At 53.8% G+C, this 22,217-nt stretch overlaps 10 protein-coding genes across 10 annotated transcripts; 7 read left to right on the top strand and 3 right to left on the bottom strand.

The window, feature by feature from the left end:
• Positions 1-1,304: 1,304 nt before the first annotated feature.
• Positions 1,305-2,763, top strand: PG998_000519 (BEM46 family protein; the record flags this gene model as incomplete). Its single annotated transcript, XM_066867337.1, has 4 exons — positions 1,305-1,421; positions 1,588-1,631; positions 1,752-2,390; positions 2,595-2,763. 4 exons carry the CDS (start codon positions 1,305-1,307, stop codon positions 2,761-2,763), a joined length of 969 nt encoding a protein of 322 aa, XP_066735752.1.
• A 917-nt stretch (positions 2,764-3,680) lies between these two features.
• PG998_000518 (uncharacterized protein) lies at positions 3,681-7,045 on the top strand (the record flags this gene model as incomplete). The annotated part of the gene is made up of 2 exons (XM_066867336.1): positions 3,681-5,432; positions 5,504-7,045. Coding segments are annotated over 2 exons (3,294 nt in total), but the record flags the coding sequence as incomplete, so codon positions are not given.
• Positions 7,046-8,426: 1,381 nt separating this feature from the next.
• PG998_000517 (WSC domain-containing protein) lies at positions 8,427-12,137 on the top strand (the record flags this gene model as incomplete). The annotated part of the gene is made up of 5 exons (XM_066867335.1): positions 8,427-8,632; positions 8,670-8,800; positions 8,863-9,049; positions 9,131-9,261; positions 9,328-12,137. 5 exons carry the CDS (start codon positions 8,427-8,429, stop codon positions 12,135-12,137), a joined length of 3,465 nt encoding a protein of 1,154 aa, XP_066735750.1.
• A 1,737-nt stretch (positions 12,138-13,874) lies between these two features.
• On the top strand, positions 13,875-14,901 carry PG998_000516 (RTA1-domain-containing protein; the record flags this gene model as incomplete). The annotated part of the gene is made up of 2 exons (XM_066867334.1): positions 13,875-14,131; positions 14,280-14,901. Coding segments are annotated over 2 exons (879 nt in total), but the record flags the coding sequence as incomplete, so codon positions are not given.
• Positions 14,902-15,542: 641 nt separating this feature from the next.
• PG998_000515 (RNA cap guanine-N2 methyltransferase) lies at positions 15,543-16,425 on the bottom strand (the record flags this gene model as incomplete). The annotated part of the gene is made up of 2 exons (XM_066867333.1): positions 15,543-16,239; positions 16,331-16,425. 2 exons carry the CDS (start codon positions 16,423-16,425, stop codon positions 15,543-15,545), a joined length of 792 nt encoding a protein of 263 aa, XP_066735748.1.
• A 450-nt stretch (positions 16,426-16,875) lies between these two features.
• PG998_000514 (uncharacterized protein) lies at positions 16,876-18,153 on the top strand (the record flags this gene model as incomplete). The annotated part of the gene is made up of 3 exons (XM_066867332.1): positions 16,876-17,040; positions 17,107-17,194; positions 17,258-18,153. 3 exons carry the CDS (start codon positions 16,876-16,878, stop codon positions 18,151-18,153), a joined length of 1,149 nt encoding a protein of 382 aa, XP_066735747.1.
• A 356-nt stretch (positions 18,154-18,509) lies between these two features.
• Positions 18,510-19,161, bottom strand: PG998_000513 (Dolichyl-diphosphooligosaccharide--protein glycosyltransferase subunit OST2; the record flags this gene model as incomplete). Its single annotated transcript, XM_066867331.1, has 3 exons — positions 18,510-18,640; positions 18,701-18,758; positions 18,874-19,161. The coding sequence occupies 3 exons, from the start codon at positions 19,159-19,161 to the stop codon at positions 18,510-18,512; spliced, it is 477 nt and encodes a 158-aa protein (XP_066735746.1).
• A 701-nt stretch (positions 19,162-19,862) lies between these two features.
• On the top strand, positions 19,863-20,320 carry PG998_000512 (uncharacterized protein; the record flags this gene model as incomplete). Its single annotated transcript, XM_066867330.1, has 3 exons — positions 19,863-19,865; positions 19,929-20,046; positions 20,127-20,320. The coding sequence occupies 3 exons, from the start codon at positions 19,863-19,865 to the stop codon at positions 20,318-20,320; spliced, it is 315 nt and encodes a 104-aa protein (XP_066735745.1).
• A 265-nt stretch (positions 20,321-20,585) lies between these two features.
• On the bottom strand, positions 20,586-20,896 carry PG998_000511 (cytochrome c oxidase biogenesis protein Cmc1-like protein; the record flags this gene model as incomplete). The annotated part of the gene is made up of 2 exons (XM_066867329.1): positions 20,586-20,794; positions 20,863-20,896. 2 exons carry the CDS (start codon positions 20,894-20,896, stop codon positions 20,586-20,588), a joined length of 243 nt encoding a protein of 80 aa, XP_066735744.1.
• A 374-nt stretch (positions 20,897-21,270) lies between these two features.
• Positions 21,271-22,004, top strand: PG998_000510 (prefoldin subunit 2; the record flags this gene model as incomplete). Its single annotated transcript, XM_066867328.1, has 4 exons — positions 21,271-21,307; positions 21,370-21,460; positions 21,655-21,847; positions 21,972-22,004. 4 exons carry the CDS (start codon positions 21,271-21,273, stop codon positions 22,002-22,004), a joined length of 354 nt encoding a protein of 117 aa, XP_066735743.1.
• Positions 22,005-22,217: the final 213 nt, after the last annotated feature.

The following is a 22,217-nucleotide window of genomic DNA, read 5'->3' as shown; positions in this document are numbered from 1 at the left end:
GTTATCACAAATGACCAATGCGCCATAACCGAGGCGTTTTTGATATCTTCGTAGACGGATACCGCCGGGATCACCAAGCATTGCGATAAAACAATCGCGATTGTAGACAAGGTCAAAGTATGTAAACAAGCCCTCTGATCAATGGCTTATGTCCTGCTTCTTCCTCGGGATCTTTTGCCCCTTGAATAGACGAGACAGACGATGTCATCTCCCCACAGCCAGTACTCAATATTCCACAGAAAACGACGACGGAGACATGCGATTATTTACTTCAGACTTTGGTCCGGTCATCGATTGGTAATGAAGCCCAGAAAGTATGGCGATCCAAGCTTCACAGCAGGACTTCTACTGTGACACTGATCCGCCCACCAGAAGTGCCTTCAATACTACACTGCACAAACTACACATGCCTACATACATGTACCCGCGTTGCTTCTGTACTGGAAGCAGGCGGCAATACTCCAGTTCGAGCCGGATCAAAACGGCAAAAACAATCACGAGAGTCAACTCAACTGATTCCGGGGTTGGTATCTTTTCTTCTTTAATTTCAGAGGCCTTAGGGGCTACCAGTAGTGGTAGCAAGGAAGCAGTCCTGGTAGTTGAGCCTAGGCCGTGCAGTGTATTATTAAAGTCGCCTCCAGAGCCCATAACTTAGCCACTGGGTGGCTTGAGACGCGCACGTGGAAACGCCTCAAGACCGAAACAAGCAAGCCAAGATGAAGAAGAAACTCTGCGTTTGCGACATGCTTCCAAATTCATATGACAGGCCAAGGAGAAAGCCATGAGGGAGGCATGTAGGCTGGTTCTGTGCAGTTAATTGATGGACGTAGAGACGCTCAGTACAGCAGTCGGAACTGCCTAGAATGGAAGAATCCGTACTCCATACTCGAATATGTACAGTATCAGGGGACCTCTGGCTTCTGCTCTGGTACCGAGCTTGTAGCTTTTGAGTTGCTGCTGCTGGTCATATACTCGCCGAGTACTCGATGCGGGCTAGCTCAACCGATCCATACGAGGCAATTGGCAGGTGTCAGCAGTTAAAAGTCGTAGCGTTACCAGAACCGTAGGCCGTGTGCATTGTTTCAAATATTGGCCGCGTCCTGGTGACAGGGTATTGCCCAGCTTGCCCAGGGGGGATGAGGAGACGCTCCCTGAACCTCCGTCTTTGCACATATCCACCCTCAACACTCCTATCACCGCATACCGCCTCGCCCCAGACAGCGGGCTCTGCCTCTGACCCTGGGTGCTGCTCGCTCAATATTTACTCCTGCCTGTCCGGACCGATCCTCCTTGACCTGTCTGTCATGTCGCCTCCATCGCCGCCGTCCTCTTCAGGCCCGACGACCAGCTACCTGGAGCAGACCGTTTCGTTGCTGAGCACCCTGGCTTCTTACATGCGTCTCCCTGCTCTCGCTTCCACAGTATGCCATGCCTCACACCTCCCCGACGCTGTCGTCGCCCACAGCTTCACATAAGACTTCGTGGTCTTCGCTCAAGTCGTCTTCTGTATCTCGAGCTTGTCGGCGAACGCGACACGCCATTTCCCACCGATGTCGAGCCGCAACCGAGCTAATACAGTTCGCACAGGGCGTTGCCGCTGTCCTCACCTCGCTCCTCTACTTTAAGCAAAAGTAAGACATCCACAGCAGCCCAGCTGACCAACATCCCCAACCCACCACCGTGTCGCACGATATTGGCGCGCATGATCTGTATCACGCGGGTAACTAACAACTGTTTTCGCAAACTTGTAGGGCCCTAATCTACCCTTCGCATATGCCCCCCAATGCCCGAACCGAAGTTCCACGACCGTCGCAATTCGGCATCAAGGATTTCGAAGAATTGGTGATCCCCACAAACGATGGCGAGAAGCTCTCGGCGTTCTACATCCGAGGCCCTAGGGGTGGGAGACTCTCGAACTGTACTATTATAATGTTCCATGGCAATGCAGGCAACATCGGCCACCGACTACCCATTGCCCGCATGATCATCAACTACATTGGCTGCAATGTGTTTATGCTGGAGTACCGCGGCTATGGGTTGTCGACAGGCGAACCTGATGAGAAGGGTTTGATGCTCGATGCGCAGACCGCCCTCGACTACCTGCGAGACCGCGCCGAGACTCGAGGTCACAAGCTGATTGTTTACGGCCAAAGCTTGGGAGGAGCTGTTAGTATCAAGCTCGTCTCCAAGAACCAAAGCAGGGGTGATGTTGTCGGTCTCATCCTGGAGAATACGTTTTTGTCTATGCGATCTCTGATCCCTTCGGTCATCCCGCCCGCCAAATACTTGACGTATCTGTGTCACCAAGTTTGGCCGAGCGAGGCGGTCATCCCCTTGATCACCGAGGTGCCCATCTTATTTCTCAGTGGTTTGCAAGACGAGATTGTTCCGTAAGTTGTCACTTATTGCTTTATTCCTTTGATCCGCAACATTCCCTGCTGCTGTATCATGATGACTCTAAGCAACCATCCACAAAACTTGAGTTCGCTCGCGGACAAAGATTTCAACTTTTGTTTGCTGAACGATACATACGCCCACCACACGTTATTATTTCTTGGCATAGACAGATCTATTATTAACCACGGGCATCTTAGGCCGGCTCATATGCGCAAACTATTCGAACTAGCAGCCACGCCTACCAAAATCTGGAAACCACTACCTGGCGGCGACCATAACTCGAGTGTCCTTGAAGAGGGCTATTTCGAAGCGATATCTGATTTTGTGTCCAACGTGGCCAGCGACGAGGCAATGGAGAAGTCTTGAGCCGGAGCATACGCAGTTGATCTAGACATCAGTCTTGCTAAAGGAATAATGGGGTGGTTAAGATTTCGGCACCATCCACCCACGGATGGAGGCTCTGGGATGCAACGCGTTTAGAGGAAGGAGGACTGTCATGCTGTTAGGTGTATATCCTGTTTTCAACGACTAAGCTTCTAGATACCCCACCCCTTTTATGTCCCAGGATGGCAACAAGGAGGTTAAACATAGATTGAATAATGGAAAACTTGTGTATACCTACATAAGCAGATGATGTTGCTACTATTATGGCTGGAGGTGGAAATGTCAATTGCTTCTAGTTCGCTGCGGCCCCAGGAGATGCATCAGAGCCGCTAAAGTAGCCAGGGCGATTCGCAGGGTTCCTCTGGGCCATTCTTTTTGCTAGGTAATAAAGTACGTGCAGGAGGCAGTATGAGTCAACCAGCAAACCAAAAAAAGGCTTACATGTAGCCCCATTGCCACAGCCGTGCTAAAAGTAATCGATGATAGAAAGTGAATCATAATTCATGTGATTCTGATTGGTCCCGTCCCGGCGGAGGAGCAGGTGTCTGGACATTGATTCCGAGAAAATACTTACACCTTTGCACACAGCTTTCTATCCCCATTACCATTAAAGCGATTGTTTCTGCACTCTAGCAGTCACAACGTCTTTGTGTCACCTCATTCGTCTTTCACCCAACTTCTTCTTGTGTTTTTTTCCTTTGCACGTCTCTGAAGCCGCTGTATTTCAAAAAGCGCAAACGCCCCATAAGCAACCCACTCACTGACCCATTCACTCACCAATTGAACCACTTGTTCCGTCATATTGGGGACGCCTTATCTTGAATTCGATTTTTGAGGAAAGTTAATGACCGACGCCGGGACAATCACTTCAGCCACTACCTCAATCATGACGGAGAGTGGCCAGCAATCGCAACCGCAACCAGGCCGTGGTCGATCTGGTAGAGGCCGTGGCGCTCGTCGCCGGGGAGCGGCACAAGGACAGGAGAGGGGACAGCAAAACCCACAGGCCTCAAATCGGGCAGACACGCAGGGCCCGAACACTAGCCAACCCCCAAGTGCGGCGGCCCCTGATGCCGGAGCCCCCTCAAGCTCAAACCGTGGGGGGGGGGGGCGGGGGTGGTCGTGGCCGCAGAGGGGGGAGAAATCCGCGGCGAGGCGGCGGTGAGCCCAGACGAGGCGGTGCTGAACCTAGACAACGAGCAGCTCATGGTGGCCGGCGTACTTTTGGGGGCCATCTAACATCGGATGCGGCATCGAGCAACAATCCAGGGTCGCCTGCTACCTTGAGTGTGGAGGCCCCGGAATTTGTACCCGGTCAGCAGCCTCCCGCCAACAGAAATGGTGCTTCAGGAGGCCAAGCCAACAGGTCTGCGGCACCGAAAAGAGAGATATTACCGAAATCTACAGCGACCGATCTGCCTACCCGAATTCATGAGGACATCAACAACGGGCACTACGAATGCGTCATTTGCACCAACGAGGTTCTTCGAAACTCGCGGGTTTGGTCTTGTTCCATCTGCTGGACGGTAGCTCACTTATCTTGTGTACGAAAATGGTACTCGAACCAAAACAAGAAGGCGAACGAACAAGAGGGCGAGACGCCTAATGGGTGGCGTTGCCCAGGATGTAACTCATCCTTGATAGATGAACCGACTTCTTATCACTGTTGGTGTGGAAAGGAATCCAACCCTCATTCCATTCCGGGACTTCCGCCTCACTCTTGCAACCAGACATGTGCTAAACCGCGGTCAACGTGCCCTCACCCATGTGGTTTGGTGTGCCATGCCGGCCCCTGTCCTCCGTGCGGGATGATGGGCCCATCCATGTCTTGTTTCTGCGGGAAGAACACTTCAACCAAACGCTGTACTGAGACGAGCTATTCCAATGGCTGGAGTTGCGCTGAGATTTGCGGAGACCTTCTTCCGTGTGGAGAGCATGAATGTTCACAGCCATGCCATTCAGGTCTATGTGGCAGCTGCGAAATACCTATTCCTTCATTTTGCTATTGTGGAAAGGAGCACAAGGATATCGCTTGTGAGCAGCGAGGGGAAAAGCTTGCTTCTTACGATCATGGGCAACTTGATGATGATGCACATGCCTCGGATGCCGTCACAGACGGTTGGTACGAAGGCACATTTGATTGTGAGGCGCTCTGTGGACGACCTTTCGATTGCGGCAATCATAACTGCCAGAACCCGTGCCATGCTCAAGACCAGGAGCCCGCCCATTGCCCGTTTGCACCCGATGCTGTGTCGCACTGCCCCTGTGGAAAGACCCAACTGGCAGATATTTTAAATCGTCCCCGGCAAAATTGCAAAGACCCCGTCCCTACTTGTGAAGAGGTATGCGACAAGCCTTTAGAATGTGGACACAAGTGTCTATCAGGATGTCACGATTCGTCCTGTCCGCCATGTTCGCAGGTCATGGACATCACATGCCGGTGCGGCAGAACGACTACTCGTACAGTGTGCCATCAGGGCAATCTATATGTTCCTGAGTGTATGCGAGTCTGCCGCGCCCAACTTAGCTGTGGGAGACACAATCACGATCTGCACTGCTGTCCAGGGGAGAAGAGAGCCGCGGAACGGGTAGTTGCTCGACGGAAGCGGAAGAACGGCGCCACATCTAATGATGAAGTTGAAGCCGAGCATGTAAGTATAATCATGTGATCACTTGTCCCAGCTGCCGAAGGAAAGCCTTGCTAACATTATTGTCTCTTTAGATTTGCGTTCGAGTTTGCGGACGCAACTTGAAGTGTGGCAAGCACACGTGTGACCAGATGTGCCATCCTGGACCTTGTCGTACTTGCCCCGAAGCTGTGTTCGAAGAAATCAGCTGCAATTGCGGTCGCACCGTCTTATACCCACCTCAACCCTGCGGCACTCAGCCTCCAGAGTGTCGGTACGAGTGCGCTCGCTCTAATCCGACATGCGGACATCCCCGTGTATCACATACTTGCCATACCGATGACAAGCCGTGCCCTCCGTGCCCCTTCTTGGTTGAGAAGAGATGTATCTGCGGTAAACAAATCCTGAAGAACCAGCCCTGTTGGTTTGAAGAGCCGCGGTGCGGGCTGCCATGTGGCAACAAGTTGAAGTGCGGTACACATTTATGTACAAAACCGTGCCATCGCCCGGGCGAGTGTGAAGATGCAAGTATCCGGGGGTCGCACTGTCAACAACCTTGTCTTAAGGTGAAGAAGGCGTGTGACCATGCCGATACCGATCCCTGTCACGCTCCCTATCCTTGCAAAGAAGAGAAGCCTTGCCAAGCCAAGACCTTTATCACTTGCGAATGCCAGCACAAGAAACAAGAAGTCAGGTGCATGGCAAGTAAGGCGAACCCATTCCCGGACCGTCCGCCGCTCAAGTGCGATGATGAGTGCCTCCGACTACAGAGGAATGCCAAGTTGGCGGCTGCTCTAAATATCGACCCCGAGACTCACAAAGACAATCATGTACCCTATTCGGACAAGACCTTGGAGCTATTCAAGGAGGGTGTTCGCTGGGCTCAAACACAAGAGCGGGAGTTTCGTGTCTTTGCGAGCGACCCCCAAGAAAAGCGCCTACGCTTTAAACCAATGAAGTCTCAACAGCGAGCATTCCTCCATGCTTTAGCGGAAGACTTTGGCTTGGACAGCGAGTCCCAAGACCCTGAGCCTCACAGACACGTTTCTATCTTCAAAACTCCTAGATTCGTCTCGGCACCGCTTAAGACCCTGGCCCAGTGTGTGCAGATCAAAACTGCCAACACCACAGAAGACGCAACAGCAGCCGGCCCGGTCACTAATCCACTAATGAATGTGCCGTACAATGCCTTGCTCCTGACGGCCCCCAGGTTCGGGCTGACTGTCGAAGACGTGGAGGCTGCCGTGGCCAAAGACTTGGCCATGCAACCAACAGTCACGTTTACTACGAGTTTCCTCCCGAATGATGAGATAGTAATCAGGGGCTCGGGAACTTGGGCAGCCCAGGCCTTAGAAACATCTGTTACAGCTCTAAAGCCGCTGGTTTCTCAGGCGATTACGCGCACAGATATCGCAAAAGCAGTTTTCCTTTGCCACGCAGACACATCTCTAAATGTGTTGCGCAGAGAAGTCGACCCAGTCAAGAACGCCGATGGTTGGAATTCTGTAGTCGGTCGGTCCTCAGCGAAACAGGCGAGATCTGCCGCTGCCAGCTCAAGCGAAGCCAAGCCTGCAGCTGGCCGCAAGTTACTGATGCTCAAGAAGGAGTCCAAAAGAAGGTGGAAGTTGAGCCGGTAGAGGACGACTGGGAAGCGGCGGCGGAAAAGATTGCCGACGAAACCGAAGACTAAGTAGATACACACCAAGCTTGAATAGAGGAAAATCAAGGAAAACAAAGCAAATGCAATGTAATCTGACTGTCTAGTCCAGCTAGCTACGTTCGACTGATAAACGAAAGCAATTAGATGAGACACCAAACAGCAAAGGACATATGCAGATGCCAATCCGGGCTGCATACCCGGCCGGATAACATGTAAGTCCTCCCCCATGCGCATTTTGTTGCTCGAAGCCTCTCTTTGCATAATTAGAAAAATGCGCGCTTAGCACCAGCCGAGCCCATTACTCGCACCTTTCAGCTCAGCTCAGGCACTACGAAGCTCTTATCAAACCCGTCGATTTCAGCGGCGGTTTCGTCCATCGCCACTCATCTCCCCAAATAACGAGTTTAGGCAAGGTGGACGAGAGCATTCTCACAACAAACTATTACAAATTATCCCCGTTGGTATGGCGTGTAATCATGTCCCGGGTAGGATCTAGAGTGTGTATAGTGCAATTAGACGATGCATCGCTATCACGACCTTGAGAGACTCATCATGCATCTTGCACCGGAAATGGGCAGAACCATGACCTGTGAGTATCCTTCCAGTCTATGAATCAATAATCACTCGATTCAACTCGTTCGTATTGGTTGGATGGCCTTGTTCGGGTGCTGCTTGACACCGGCCAAGTCCATACAGGTGATCGAATTATCAAATTTGACAAGGGCAGACTACCGTCGGACCCGGGATCCGCGCGAAGAATAACAGGAAGCCTTGTAAGGCCCAAGGCCAGAGTGAAAGCGCTTGTCTTGAACACTGTCGAAAGAAGACCAGCAAAGGGTCCATTTCGTGGCTGGACGAGGAACTGCGAAATAAGACACGCCACACTGGACCCTAGAAGTCCCACGGCAAGGCGTTGCAATACGAGGGCAGCAATAACGCTAGCTGAGGCCATTTGAGCCGGGAAAGGGGGCGAGCGCCAAGCATTTCGGTTTCAACGGCAGGCAAGCAAGCGCACTAAAGAGAACAAACATCGCAGCGCCTGCCCGTTTTCCCACGAGAAGCCGCCATCAGCCCCAGCGGGCGACATGCTTGGCACCCATGTTGGGAACGAATATGGCAGGCCCACGGTATCAAACAAGGCTCTCACACGAATAGACCTCGATGGACCAGCTCATCGAGAGAGACGAACGGCTAATCATACCCGGAGGGGCGCGACCTCCAAACAACAAACAACAGACCTGGCCGAAAGCCTCACGACGCCTAGTGCCAATTCACAGTGGCCAAGCTCGCCTTGGTCCTCTCTAGCCCGTGGGCAGCACTTACATTCAGCTGACACGCGTCTAGAACAATTGGCAGCTATGAACAGCTTCCAACTCATAAATAGGGGTATGCCCACCACAGGGCTATATCGTGTTTCATCTATCGCTCCCACGCCTCTGGCCTCTTCCACATCGACTGAACCTGGCTCTGCGCTGAAGATCATCGACATATTCGGGTGCAGCAATGGCGTCAAGAAGGCGATGCGTGCTCGCCACCTTGGCCTTACTGGTCCCGGCCTCCCTGGGTCTTCCCAATGGGTGGACTTACTCCGGGTGTTACAGTGAGGTCAATGGGCGTGCATTGAATTCGGACTCTCTCGTCGACCCAGGAAAGATGACGATCGAGGAGTGCGTTGGGTACTGCAACCAGAAAGGTTATCCCTATGCTGGCGCTGAGTACTACAACCAGTGCTGTAAGTGAAACGATTACAACCTCCTGGATTTTCCTGGTCCTTTCTCTAATTCAGCAATATAGACTGCGGAAGTACACTCCAAACGGGGTCCAAGATCGGCCAGGACTCTTCGTGCAACACACCCTGCGACGGCAACAAGACTCAATCATGCGGAGGTCCTGGCTGGCTGTCGGTGTACAACGATCCCGCCAATACTGGACCTGGGCCCAACCTTGGCGTGCCAGGGTGGACGTCTCTCGGATGTTACTCGTAAGTCCCCCTATCATGGTATCCGTCGTGGGCGTCAATGGAAATGCATGTCTGACTCTCTATCTCCGCTACCTGCCACAGGGAGGGAAACGGCGGCCGGACGTTCGCCTACCAAGCCAACACCGGTGGCAATAACAGTGCCTTGACTTGTACGGCTGCTTGTAAAGCAGCCGGCTACAAATACGCTGGTACCGAGTACGCCAGCCAATGCTGTGAGTCTTGCCTGCGTTGAGCCCACCTCACGAAAGTATCTGTCAAGTCACTAACCCTCTCGGTAGTTTGTGGAAATAGTTTTCAGAACGGAGGTGCCCCTATTGCTACAGGCTGTGGGATGGTCTGCTCTGGCAACCAGACAGAAATCTGTGGTGGTCCGGACCGGCTCAACGTTTACGGCTTTGGCGCTGCTGGACCAGCACCCTCGTCTACCGCAGCCTCGACCTCTACAACCCCAGCTACCGGCTCTACTGCTCCGACCTCGACCCCGACTGGGCCCTCCCAGCCCCCGGTTGTGGGTAACTATATTTGGTATGGCTGTCAAATCGAGCAGCCTGGCCGGACTCTGCAGCTTGATAGCTACGCCGACGATTCGATGACGGTCGAGTCTTGTGGCGCCTACTGCGGTGCCAAAGGAACTACCTACTTCGGAACCGAGTATGGTCGCGAATGCTACTGTGGCAATACCTTCCTCAACGGCCCGAAGCCTGCACCGGCCAGCGACTGCTCTCAACCCTGTGCCGGTAACCAATACGAGTACTGCGGCAACGGCAACCGTCTGTCGGTATACGTCAAGAACGGCACCGCAGTCCCCAGCAGCAGCTCCTCCGCGCCGCCTGTGAATTCGCCAACGTCTACGGCAGCGCCAGCTCCTACCACCACTGGTCCCCCCGCCGGCTGGAGCGCCCAGGGTTGTTGGCAAGATGGTCCGAATGGGCGCATCATCCAAGACTACCAGAACCCTGACAGTGACACACTCACCCCGCAGGACTGTGCTTTCCTCTGCCAGAACAGAGGATATACCATCTCGGGTACAGAGTTTTCGAAGCAGTGCTTCTGCGGCAACGCCATCTACAACGGAGGTCACGACTCTGGCAACCCCTCCCTTTGCAGCAACACATGCTCGGGTGATAGCTCGCAGTTCTGCGGTGGTCCGGGATACCTAAACATCGTGGCCCAGGGGAAACCTCAAGTTTACCAGCCTCCAGTCGTCCAGACCTCGGGTCTCAACAACTCTTGGACTTACATTGGGTGTTACAACGACAACGTCAACAACGAGCGAACCCTTCCTTGGTCGATGCATTTCCCAGGTACCAACACGGCAAGCCAATGCTTGTACAATTGCGCGCAGTTTGGCTATCCTATTGCCGGGGTGGAGTATGGCGACGAGTGCTACTGTGGCGATCCTTGGGACTTGACACAACCCGGTATCGCACAGCAGCCCGACTCGAGTTGCAACATCGTCTGCGCCGGCAACGCCTCGGCCATCTGCGGCGGCGGTTCCCGACTGTCCACTTACCAGTGGTCGGGAGCATCGCCGCTCTATGTGTTCAACAACCCTACAGGCGCTGACGCAGGGACATATTCCCTCCTTATTGGCGGTGTAGTCACGCCGCTCTTAACAATGCAGTCAATCACCGGAAAGGTCACCTTCTTGGAGAAATGGGGCACCGGAGCCCCCAACAGCACAGGCGCGTACGAGCTTGATCTGAGTCAGATAAACAACTTCACAGCGGCTTGGAGAACGATGCATCTGAAGACAGATGTCTTTTGCAATGCTGGCATAACCCTCCCGGACAAGGTTGGCCGGCAGCTCACTGTCGGTGGTTGGTCTCTTGACTCTACCTTTGGTGTTCGGCTGTACTGGCCTGATGGTTCTGCCGGCGTCCCTGGCAAAAACGACTGGCAAGAGAACGTGCAAACCCTGAAGCTACAGGCTGGGCGATGGTACCCGAGTGCTATGATCATGGCCAATGGATCGGTGCTCGTCGTCGGTGGTGAGAAGGGCTCCAATGCCGCGCCCGAGCCGACTTTGGAGATCCTTCCCTACACCGGCACGGCGCCTCTGTATATGGACTGGCTCGAGCGAACAGACCCGAACAACCTGTACCCGTTCATGGCTGTGCTTCCCAGTGGCGGCATCTTTGCGTGTTACTGGAACGAAGGGCGAATTCTGGACGAGAATACCTTCGCGACAATCAAGATCATGCCCCAGATGCCAACTTCGGTCAACGATCCGTACGGGGGCCGTACTTATCCTCTTGAAGGGACCGCCGTGCTTCTCCCACAGTATGCACCCTACACCGACCCCCTCGGTGTCATGGTTTGCGGCGGTGCCAGCAGTGGTCGAGAGGGTCTGGACAACTGCGTGAGCATTTACCCAGATGCTCCCAACCCCACGTGGGCGCTGGAGCGTATGCCTTCCAAGCGTGTCATGACGTGCATGGCAGCGCTGCCGGACGGCACATACCTGATCGCCAACGGCGCCAAGGAAGGCGTGGCCGGTTTCGGCCTTGCCACCGACCCCAACTACCAAGCCGTCCTGTACGACCCGTCCAAGCCCTTTGGCCAGCGTATGAGCAACATGGCCACGACGATCGTGGCCCGTCTCTACCACAGCGAGGCCATCACACTGCTGGACGGCCGGGTCCTGATCTCGGGCTCGGACCCCCAGGACGGCACACACCCCGAGGAGATGCGCGTCGAGGTATTCACCCCACCGTACCTACTCAAGGGCAAGACGCGGCCCACCTTCAACCTCACCAACAAGGACTGGGCCTGGGGCCAGACTGTGAGCTTCACCATCTCGACGCCCGTCAACGGCGCCGTCACCGTGTCGCTCCTCGGCGCCGTCTCCAGCACACACGGCAACTCGATGGGGTCCCGCACCATATTCCCGGCGCTCAGCTGCACAGGCACCACCTGCACCGTCACGGCGCCGCCCAACAAACACGTGTGTCCGCCCGGCTGGTTCCAGTTCTACGTCCTGGACGGCGGCATCCCCGCCGTCGGCACGTACGTGCGCATTGGCGGAGACCCGGCCATGCTTGGCAACTGGCCCCAGGATCCTAACTTCAGCCTGCCTGGAATATAAGAGGGGATAAAAGATAACCACAAGGGTGTGGAGCGGTCGGAGTCCTGGGAATGTGCCTTTTTCTTCTTCTTCTTATGAGTTAATGATGGGAATAGGATATTACTTTGGAGTATAATACGGCGGACGGAGTTTGCAAAACAGCAGGCAGGTCAGCCGAGAAAACAAAAGCATCCGGCTCGTGGAGGAAGGCCAGAGGCTCATCATTGGCCTGGCCCCAAACTTGCTTTGGATGCATGGGGGCGAGGAGGTTAATGAAAACCCCCAATACGTCTTCGGTTGGCCCCTTCTTGGATGGTCGACATTTCTGATGAATTCATGCCAGCTTTATTTTTTGGAGGTTTGAGGGGAACAAAGCCCAGGGCTATAATGATTTGACGGCATTTCCATATCATTCAGATTGTAGAAATTAACAACCTTATCAGATACTCAATACACACCTCATTTTAGCCCACAGATATTGACAACAAGAGAACCAGATGTTGTCTTTGGCCATCAACTTGAAACCCGGGTAGATGCATCGTGACCACATTGTGGTTGTTGGCGAAAGCTGCGAAGTGCCGGCAGCTGCCCCCAATCTGCGATGCTGTGTTGAAGCTTGGGTTGGTCACCCTTTTGGGGTCAAAATGCAGAACGCCAAGGTTGAATGGCCAGTTGGGGGTGGTATTGTTTGGGGTCCAACATCCACAGCCCCCCTTGTCTTGTCTTGTCTTGACTTGTCTCGTCTCGTCGTGTCGTTCTCAGCTGAGCCGACTGCAGGGCTGAGGCGCAATCAGCCCCAACCCCTGCTGCTGTTCCTGCAGGTCATCCACATCCCACATCTATTTATGTAACACGACGTTGACGCGCAACGCTCGACGACCTGAGTAGCTAACCACCGGCCTGCGCCCCGGTTGGTCAGCCTGGCCCAGGCCCATCAGTTCTCGCCGATTGCACTTACTGTATCCTCTCTTCCTGCGTCGTGGTGGCCATGGTGACTCCGAACTTGGCACGATGGATGCAGATTGCAACACCACGTTTTTTAATTGCTGATCCTGGTAGCTGCAGCTGCAGCAGGATGCAGCAAGGAGCCCACCCGGGTAGGTCTTTCTTCAGTCTGACCCAACGGCTGCCGAGTCTAGGCCTCTCTCCAGACATGGAATCATCATCTCGCGGTTGTCGTGATAAGACACAAGAGGGGATCTCGCCTAAGAGCTAGCCAGTCTTGGCTGGCTCAGGTGCAAGGCACACACACAGAGAGAGTCAGAGGTAGGGGGCCGGCACACCTGGAAAAGGGTAATTATGGTTCTGTCAACGACTGCCTGGGCCGAGTCAGGTCATGAAAACAGGAACGTCTCACTGGCTGATCCATGTCCGAGTCTCGCTTGGAGATTCGGACATGGCTTTTTGCATCGCTTCCGTCCGGCTGTCCATGGCCGTGGCTCAGCATCGTCTTTTTCCTTTTCCTATTTTTTGCCTTTCATGCTGTTGATTTCTCTCCCCGGGGGTTTAGTATTGTTTGTTTTGTTTCTCTCCATTCCAATTCTTGCGAAAGCTGGGGGCACAAGAAAGACAAACACGAATATCGCCAATAGTCTTTGGTGATATACACCTCATGCCGGCTTCCTCTGTCCAACAACAATACGATTGCCATTACTTTGCAGTAGCTCCGTGCAACGACGATCACTGCTATTTGCCGAGACATATGCTGCAGCACAAGCATCCGTGATACACAAGCCGTCGATTCGAGTTCATTCCCAAATGCCGACCCAATCGATGAGCCAGGCCGTGAGCGCCCTCTTCCTCATCGTCTTCGTATCTAGCCTTCTGGCCTGCGTCGCCTTTACCGTGTTGTTGCGTCGGTGGCCGCAGTTCACCTACCCGCTGGCGCTCGCCTGCGTCTTCGAGATCATCGGCTACGGTATCCGCTGCGGCAATGCGGCGAAGCCATGGAGCGCTCAGCTCTTTGTGGTGGTCACGATATTTCTCACCATTGCCCCGTCGTTTGTCTCTATGGCGTAAGTATATCCCTGCTTATTAGTCTTTGTCTTTTCCTGACTGCTCCCACGCCTATCCGCTTGGCATGTATTCAAGCAGCAAGGGGAGATAGAAGAAAAAGAAAGAGAACTGAACCGCAATTTGCTAACGGGAAAACCTTGCTTTTAGTATGTACACAACGATTGAGCGGACTCTTTTGATTCTAGGCAAAGAGCACTCCCTCCTCCGGCCAAAGTGGTACTTTTACCTCGTATACGCCGACCTGGTCGGACTCGTCATCCAAATCGTCGGGTTAGGGCTGGCGCTGTCGGGCATCTCCAAGACGGGCATGGGCCCGCACGCCAACAGCGGCGGCGTGGTGGTGGCCGTGGGCATCGGCCTACACGCGGCGACCCTGGCCGTCTTCATGGTGCTCTTCGCCGTCGCGCTGTGCCAGGCCTACGTGACGTACCGCCAGCACGGCAGCACGACGGCCGACGTGGACCTCTGCGTCGTGGGCCTCAGCAGCGGCCGCACCCTGACGACCCGCTTCAAAGGCTATCTCCTCATCGTCGCCCTCGCCGTCGTCTGTCTGCTGGTGCGCGACCTCTACCGCACCATCGGTCTCGCCCAAGGCTTCACGACGGCCAACGTCAACGAGGCCATCTTCGCGCTCCTGGACGGGTTCCTCGTCGCCGAGGCCGTGCTGGGCCTCGTCGCTTTTCACCCGGCGTGGGTCCTCACGGACGGCTACAAGCCCGAACCAGAACAGCAGCAGCCGCAGCAACAGGGGAAGGAAATGATAGGGCTAGGGTATCACTCGGATCAGTCAACTAATTTCATATAATGTACTCAGCTATAGACAAAATTTATTGATAATGAATAATGAATCACTCATCACTACTCCTGAGGCAGCTGCTTTATTATTTTCTGATTGTGGTCAGATATCTGTATAAAAATTAAGCCGGCTCCCCTGAGCTGTGCGTGGAGACAGACAAAAGTAGAGGTAAGAGTATGAGTAATAAAATGAAAGACAAGGGAAAAAACAAACTCGAAAAAGGAAGGGAAAAGAAAGAGACTTTAGAGAGGATCGAATAAGTGACCGCAGAGGGAGTTGAACCCTCTTGCCTTCAAGTATAATAGACATAAGAATACTACCGCTAGGCTACACCGACCCGGTCAAGGGAGTAAGGTATCACTACGACTTGTAACCCTCATTGGAAGGGGCAGTGGATGTGTTGGTATGCTTTTGCCGAAAGAAGTTGCTCAGGAAGCGAATATAAACTTTCGTTTAGCCGTGGGCCTCTTGGATGTGCGCACTTTAGATCGATTCGACAGTATCGGGTCATGACGCGTGAACACTTTTGCAAGTGGGATAGTCAGTGGGATATATGCACTTGATCAAGAGAATAGGCTGGCATAGCCAGCAGGTGTTTACTATCAAACGGGGTATCAATTACTTTTCACAGCATTTCCTTCTTCTCCTTGTGCCGGTATATACGTAACCATGGCCTTGCTCGCTCCCTTGACGCAGTACTGGACGACCCCTATCTTTGGCCCGCCCGAAGGCACCAGCCGGGCGATTTGTCGAAGATCACTTGTTCGCGGCAGAAACAGTGCATGATCCATTCTCCGGTACGCCGCGTGCATAGTAGCCAGGTTGTAGGGCTCCATGCCGCTCAGATCAAAGATGGCATCCGTGACGTAGCCGGGTCCGCCCCAGGGTGGTGAGCCAAACAAAGCCGTCCTCGAGACGTCGACCTTTTTGACAGCAGCAGCGTCGTCATCATCCTCCGCAGATGGCGAAGTCAGATACTTTAAGACGTCGAAACTGTCGCCGTGAACCCACTCGATGCAGTCCCCAACGCCGTACAGGTCGGCATTGTGCTGGGCGCAGGCCAGGGTGGCCGCGTCGCGCTCGATGGCGATAATGCGGCCCCAGATGCCTGACTGGGCGAAGGCGATGGTGTTAGCGCCCACGCCGGCGAACAGGTCGACCAGCGTCGTCTTGTCCGGCGAGATAATCTGGCCCATGTCCTGTGCGATGCGCGTCGCGACGGTCTCAGGCGTCACCCCAAACCACGCATCGTTGGTCAGGCGGATTCCCTCATCGTAATAGGGGAAGATGGTGTAGCGCTGCTGCCAATACCTATGCCGGGAATTAGAAAAGTGTCTTATTTAGATAAAAGTATGATTTCGCTTGAGAGAAAGAGAGGGAAAAAAAGAAAAAGAAAACTTACTTCTGTAGATCCCAAGGGACTTCGCCGATTTTGGTCCAGTGGTGGCACTCATCTGTAAGGGGGAGACTCTTTGCACGCATGTATTTGGGGGTCATGGTGGCAGATGGTGTAGAGGTTGACCACCTCGCGTTCCTCGCGTTCCTCGCGTCGTTGGGGCCGAGGTATGCCGCGTAATGAGTTGGTTGAATTGGACGTGCAATGTATGTATACTTTGGTATTGTAGTAGCCCCTGCAGATAGACGAGACTAAATCGAAATAATTGAATGGACCAAAATAACTGGAATAGCGAGGGTAACTGAGATAACTGATTGATTGACTAACACACCCAGGTGGAGCTTGGGCCTATTGCTAACTAAGTAACTAAGGCTGGCAGTGGCAGTTGCAGCTACCACGTATCAAACAACTTCTTACATCATATCATTGCCCCCGAATATATTCACTGTGCACTGGACCCGGACAACCTCCCCGCCAGAAACCACCGAAGAGGCGACCAGGCCGTTCCTTTCCATCTTGGTACAAACATCCAAGCAGAGGCGCCATCAGCCATGTTTAACGCGCTCAATCGCTTCATATCCCGCTTAGACGGCGACCCTCAACCTAGAAGGGACCAGCAGGGCGGCTTTGGCTTCCAGGTGCTGCGCAATCCGAACTTGGAATTGAGCATCGAGCCATGGTTCGACTTCATCGTTGGCATAAATGGCAGAGTTATCGTATGTCAATTGATCGACGATCGACTTACAGCTTGGACCACGGCTGATTAGCTATCTTGAATCTAGGATAACCCAGATCCCATGCTCTTTGCCCAAGAGGTTCGCAACTGCGCAGGCGGGTCGGTCGCATTAGGACTCTGGAGCGCAAAGGTAAGTTCAGCCTGCACCTCCCTTCTCTTGTCAAATTGGGTGGATGGCTGACCGGTTGCTTCTACAGGGACAACGCACGCGCGTCCTCCACATACCCGTGCCCGCCGACAACCCCTCGCTGGGCATCTCCCTCCAATACACCCCCTGGCGACGGCCTCGAACATCTGGCACGTCCTCGACGTCCCCGCCAACTCCCCAGCCGATGTCGCGGGACTGCTTCCCTACAGCGACTACATCCTGGGCACGCCCGACGGCGTCCTGCACGGCGAGAGCGGGCTGGGCGAGCTGGTCGAGGACTACATCGGGCGCCCCCTCAAGCTGTGGGTCTACAACAACGAGTACAACGTGACGCGCGAAGTCTCGATTGTGCCCTCGCGCGACTGGGGCGGCCAGGGAGCCCTGGGCTGCGTGCTGGGCTATGGCGCCCTGCACCGTCTGCCCGCGCCCCTGGACGAGCCCGTCAACGCACCCGGCGAAACCATGTTCGACGGCGGGGAGAACAGTATGGGGATGGCGGCTGGAGGCGATGGGAGCCAGTTCATGACGTTTGGTGGTCCGGCGCCGGGAGAAGGCGGCGCTGCTCCCCCAGCAGACCCCAACAGTATGTTTATACCGGCCGCGCAATCGCAAGGGGCGCCGCCGTCCGATTTCTTGGTACCAGCCGCACAACCACCTCCCATGGGCAATGCACCACCAATGGCAGCCCGAGGCGCCCGGCGGAAAGACAAGCACGGTCATAGCCCGAACCGGATGATGGATGACTACTTCGCAGAGCAGGAACAGAAGAGCAGGGAACTGGACGGCGTCTCTAGCGCCAAGGCCACAAACACGCCGCCGCCGCCACCTCCTAAAGCCGGAGGGGTCCCGCCTCCGCCTATGGGAGGACCGCTCAAGGGAGGACCACCCAAAGCATCGACGCCGGCTCCGGAGCAAGAGAAGGAAGTGGCTGCGGACGACGATTAGGAGTTTTTCCTCCAATCTGACTCAACATGCGTACAGAGAGATAGAGAAACTACCAGGTTACGCCGAATTACATCCCATAGAGAATCATGGCAGCCTTGTTATTCATTGATCCATTGTTCTGACTATGGTTGCTTCAAATGCCACATGCGAAAGCTTCACGCGCCAGTGTAGTCATCGCCACCTTTTCGTATGGTATTGTACAAGGGACACATCATGTAAATGCCATTGTACTTTATTCCTGTACCGCATTAGGATATGTCTCCTCCCTCCTTTTGGTCATCCACTGACTGTTTCCCCTTTCCCGTACGCATATCCCCCAACCTTGTTTGCTTCTGCTCACCCGGCTCCTTCACTGCTCAGTTTATGAAGTTCACACAGAAGAAGTGCAGGATCAGACTGCCAACCACATAGTCGGCGAATGCTCTCTCTGGGGAAACGGACGGGAAATCGGCCTTGTTGGCCTCTGTCGTTTGGATGCGGAGGGAAGCTACATAGATCGCCAAGGTTAGATATTGTAACAAAATTAAATAGTATGGGAATCACCTACCTGTGAGAACGAACTGGCCAACTGTAGCAGAGAAGCCGGAGAGGAAAGCGTTGAAAGGCTGCAGAAGCATGTATCAGTACTCTGGGTCTTCTTATCGTTGTAGCATGCTTGTGTCTCCCCCGAACAACAAGAAATTGCCGATGAATCGGATGGAGAGGGGAGCAGCAACTTACGTAGTTACCGGCCACGACGCAGTATACGAACTGCAGGCCGCCGACCACGACGAGGAAGGCCATGAAGAGGTCGATCAGCTTCGTGCGCTGGGGCGTCGTCTTCTGGTAGTGGCTCAGGATATTGGTGGCCACACTGCTCCACGCGTCCGACGACTTGGCGGCCACTGCCGCCGACGAGGGCTTCTTGCTGGGTGCCGAGACGGCGGGGACGGCGCTCGCGGTGGTGCCCGTCGTGACGACTGGTGCCGCCGCCGAGGCATCCTTGGTCTGTGACTTCTTGGGGGCCATTGCGAATGGCAATTGGGCTTGCTGTGGCGGATTTGACGAGGCACAGGGTGTTCGGAAATGGCAGGTTCGTTTGGTTGCCCGACGAGTTTGGTCCAAATGTGCGCTTCGCCCGTTGGCTTTGTCGTCGTGTAAGTGGCGGTTGGATATGGTGGTCTACTACTTACTCGTTTGGAGCTGTCCCGTTCAAGGGACACGAAGCTTCAAGAGCATGGGCCAATGGGGTGCAAGGGTCGGGCCTTATGGACCTGTGGCTAGTGCAGTGCGTGGGGCATCGTAGACGGCTGACTAACCTCCATTCAATTGGTACTTGCTTCAGTAAACTCCTCGCGGGGAGCCCCTGCCTCCTAGAGACACAAATACCTTATTTTATTCTAGCAATTAGGACTGTATGTAGATAGTGATTCATTCCGTATTGGTACGATGATCATTTGAATGTGATGGAACGTTGCTAGATCGAGATATACCAACTCGATTGGGCTGGCTACAGGGATCAACGATGTTCAAGCCACACCTCGGCGTCCCTAATGAGATCGATGACAATGTCCGACAGAAGCTCCCTTCCTCGGGCCCAGTTCCGCTACGTCCGTCCACAAGGTTAAGTACTTCGCATAGCCAGACCTGCCACATCGCAACAAGCAAACAACCCAGTTGCTCCACGTCTAGATTGATTGCAGTATCAATTGAATCAAGATCCAGTCAAAATGGTACGCGCGATTGGAGAGCGAGCCCCCAAGTATGTCAGGGGATGCGACTAACAGATGGTGCAGAGTCTCGACAACATCGCTTACGTTCTTGGTGCGCTGACTGCCGGTGGCGGCACCATGGGCTACGTGCGGACGGGCTCTGTTCCCTCCATCGCCGCCGGGTGCACCGTCGGCCTGCTCTGTATGTACCCTTGGCTTCCCATATTCCCACCTCCCCGTGGCGATGCTCGTTCGCACCTTGCTAACACATGACGTCTCCAGATGGCCTGGGTGGTTATCGACTCCAGAACCGACAGCCTTACGGCGTCGAGCTGGCTCTGGTCGCTTCAGTTGTCCTGGGTGGCTCCTCCATCCCACGAGCACTTCGCAGTGGCAAGCCTGTCCCGAGCATCCTCAGTTTGATCTCCCTCTTTGGCTTGTTCATGTTTGGCAACGCCTGGAGGAAGACTTTCTAGAGAAAAGTCGAAAGAAAGATCTGAAACAAGTAGCGCTTTCATTTCGAAGAGTCGGAAGGGTCGTGGAGTAGAATTCTCTCTGTAAAATCACTTGATAGCCTCGGGACTCCTCTCGCCTGCCAATAATAGGAATCGAGATCCCAACAACCCAAACTCCTCCCAATGCATATGATGACTAAGAACCCCAAGTCATTCCGTGTCCAGCTATAGTGGTATAGTATCTCTCTCTCTCTGTCGGATCGTACAGGTCAGGTGCGTCGGTTGTCTATGAGTTCTCGTCGATATCTTTCCACGCTTGCTGGATCTTCTCCCGCTTGGCCTTGGCAATGCCGCGATTCGTAGCTGTTCTCTTGAGGCGCTCAGCACGCAGACACATGTTGACTTGGTGTTTGGTGTCGCTGCACATTCCTAATGACTTCCACAAGAAGCCGCGCGCATGGCACTCCTCGAGGGCAGTCATGATTTCCTCGCACGCTATGGGTAGACCGGGGGTTAGGAAGATGCGCCAAGATTGAACTTCAAGGAAGCATTCGACAACTCACCCGCATTGTCCTTAGTGTGTAAATGAGGATGCATTTTGAGTAGCTGTGGCTGGCTATAGCGAAAATAGCGAAAGGTATTCACGTTGGAAGTGATCGGCTCGGGAATGTAGTCGTCACTTCAACTTCTCCATGGACTTTTCGATGGAGGGATCAGAAGCTCAGACCACAGACAGGCCATGCTCATCGTTCGACTCCACTCCGGATCCGAGCCTCTCCACCACAATTATTGTCCCAGCTTTTGAATGGCCGCACATCAAATTGGATTACCTAAGGTGACCTAAGGCCAGTTGAGAAGCAGCCCGCATTCAAACATTGGACAGGTCGACGACAAGATTTCTCTTCACGACCGATACAGAACACATAACCAAAGAGGAGGGATCCGGCCAACCTTGCTGTACCAATATAAAGATGGCGTCCAAAGGTCCGTCGCCGAAGCAGCAGCAGCGTAAGTATATCATCACTAGCAGTCTCCGTTTGCCGAACCGGCGTGGCTCACACATATCTCAGAGCTCCAAACGCAGTACTCAAACTACAAGAACGCTCTGCAACAACTTGCACAGAAGATTGGCGATGTCGAACAAGAGGCAGAGGAGCACAAGTGCGTACTGTCTTTCTTTTCTGCATCCTTCCAATTCAGTCATCCCCCCCTAGCGTCTATGGCTAGGGTATGAGAGATGTCATGCCCCTTAGGAGGCTGAACCAGACGACTTGAAGAAGATGAAACCCACCTCTATCAGATGTCTCGCCAATTCTTTTTGTTGGTGGTGCTTTAAAATACTGACATATAGACAGGTTAGTTCTTGAGACACTCACCCCGCTGCCAAAGGAGCGCAAGTGCTTTCGTATGATCAATGGCGTTCTGGTCGAACGAACAGTGGAGGATGTGATACCTGCGCTCAACACAAACGCAGAGGGCTTGAAGCAGGTTCTGGATGAGCTGGTCAAGCAGTACAAAACGAAACAGGACGACTTAGAGAAGTGGAAGGTACGTCACCCTTTGCCCAACAACAGGGGACCAAAATATTTCTTCATCGCCGAACAAGTTTGTTGTGGCCTGATATGGGCTGTCATGATCTGATACAGTTGGGCTAACGTCACTCTCGTTGCAGAAGAAAAACAATGTGCAGGTTGTGCAGAATTGAGGCGCTCACGCTGATGGTATATACGTCTAGGCGCCAATGCATATTGTTACCTATCAGTCCTCCAGAGTGCTATCATATACAGCATTTCTAGACTCTGCCTGGCTCTCACATTTTCCCGCTTCATGGGCCATATTAATGTTGGGCAGGCTTGTCTAACCTGCATGATATGGATAATCCGTGGATCTTGGAATCGCGATCGAGATCTGGCATTTC

Source organism: Apiospora kogelbergensis (assembly GCF_038363985.1).
Source record: "Apiospora kogelbergensis strain CBS 113332 chromosome Unknown utg000001l_segment0_segment0, whole genome shotgun sequence".
Lineage (NCBI taxonomy): Eukaryota > Fungi > Ascomycota > Sordariomycetes > Amphisphaeriales > Apiosporaceae > Apiospora > Apiospora kogelbergensis.
The sequence above is the reverse complement of the archived record's forward strand: the minus strand, read 5'-3'. Positions and strand labels throughout refer to the sequence as shown.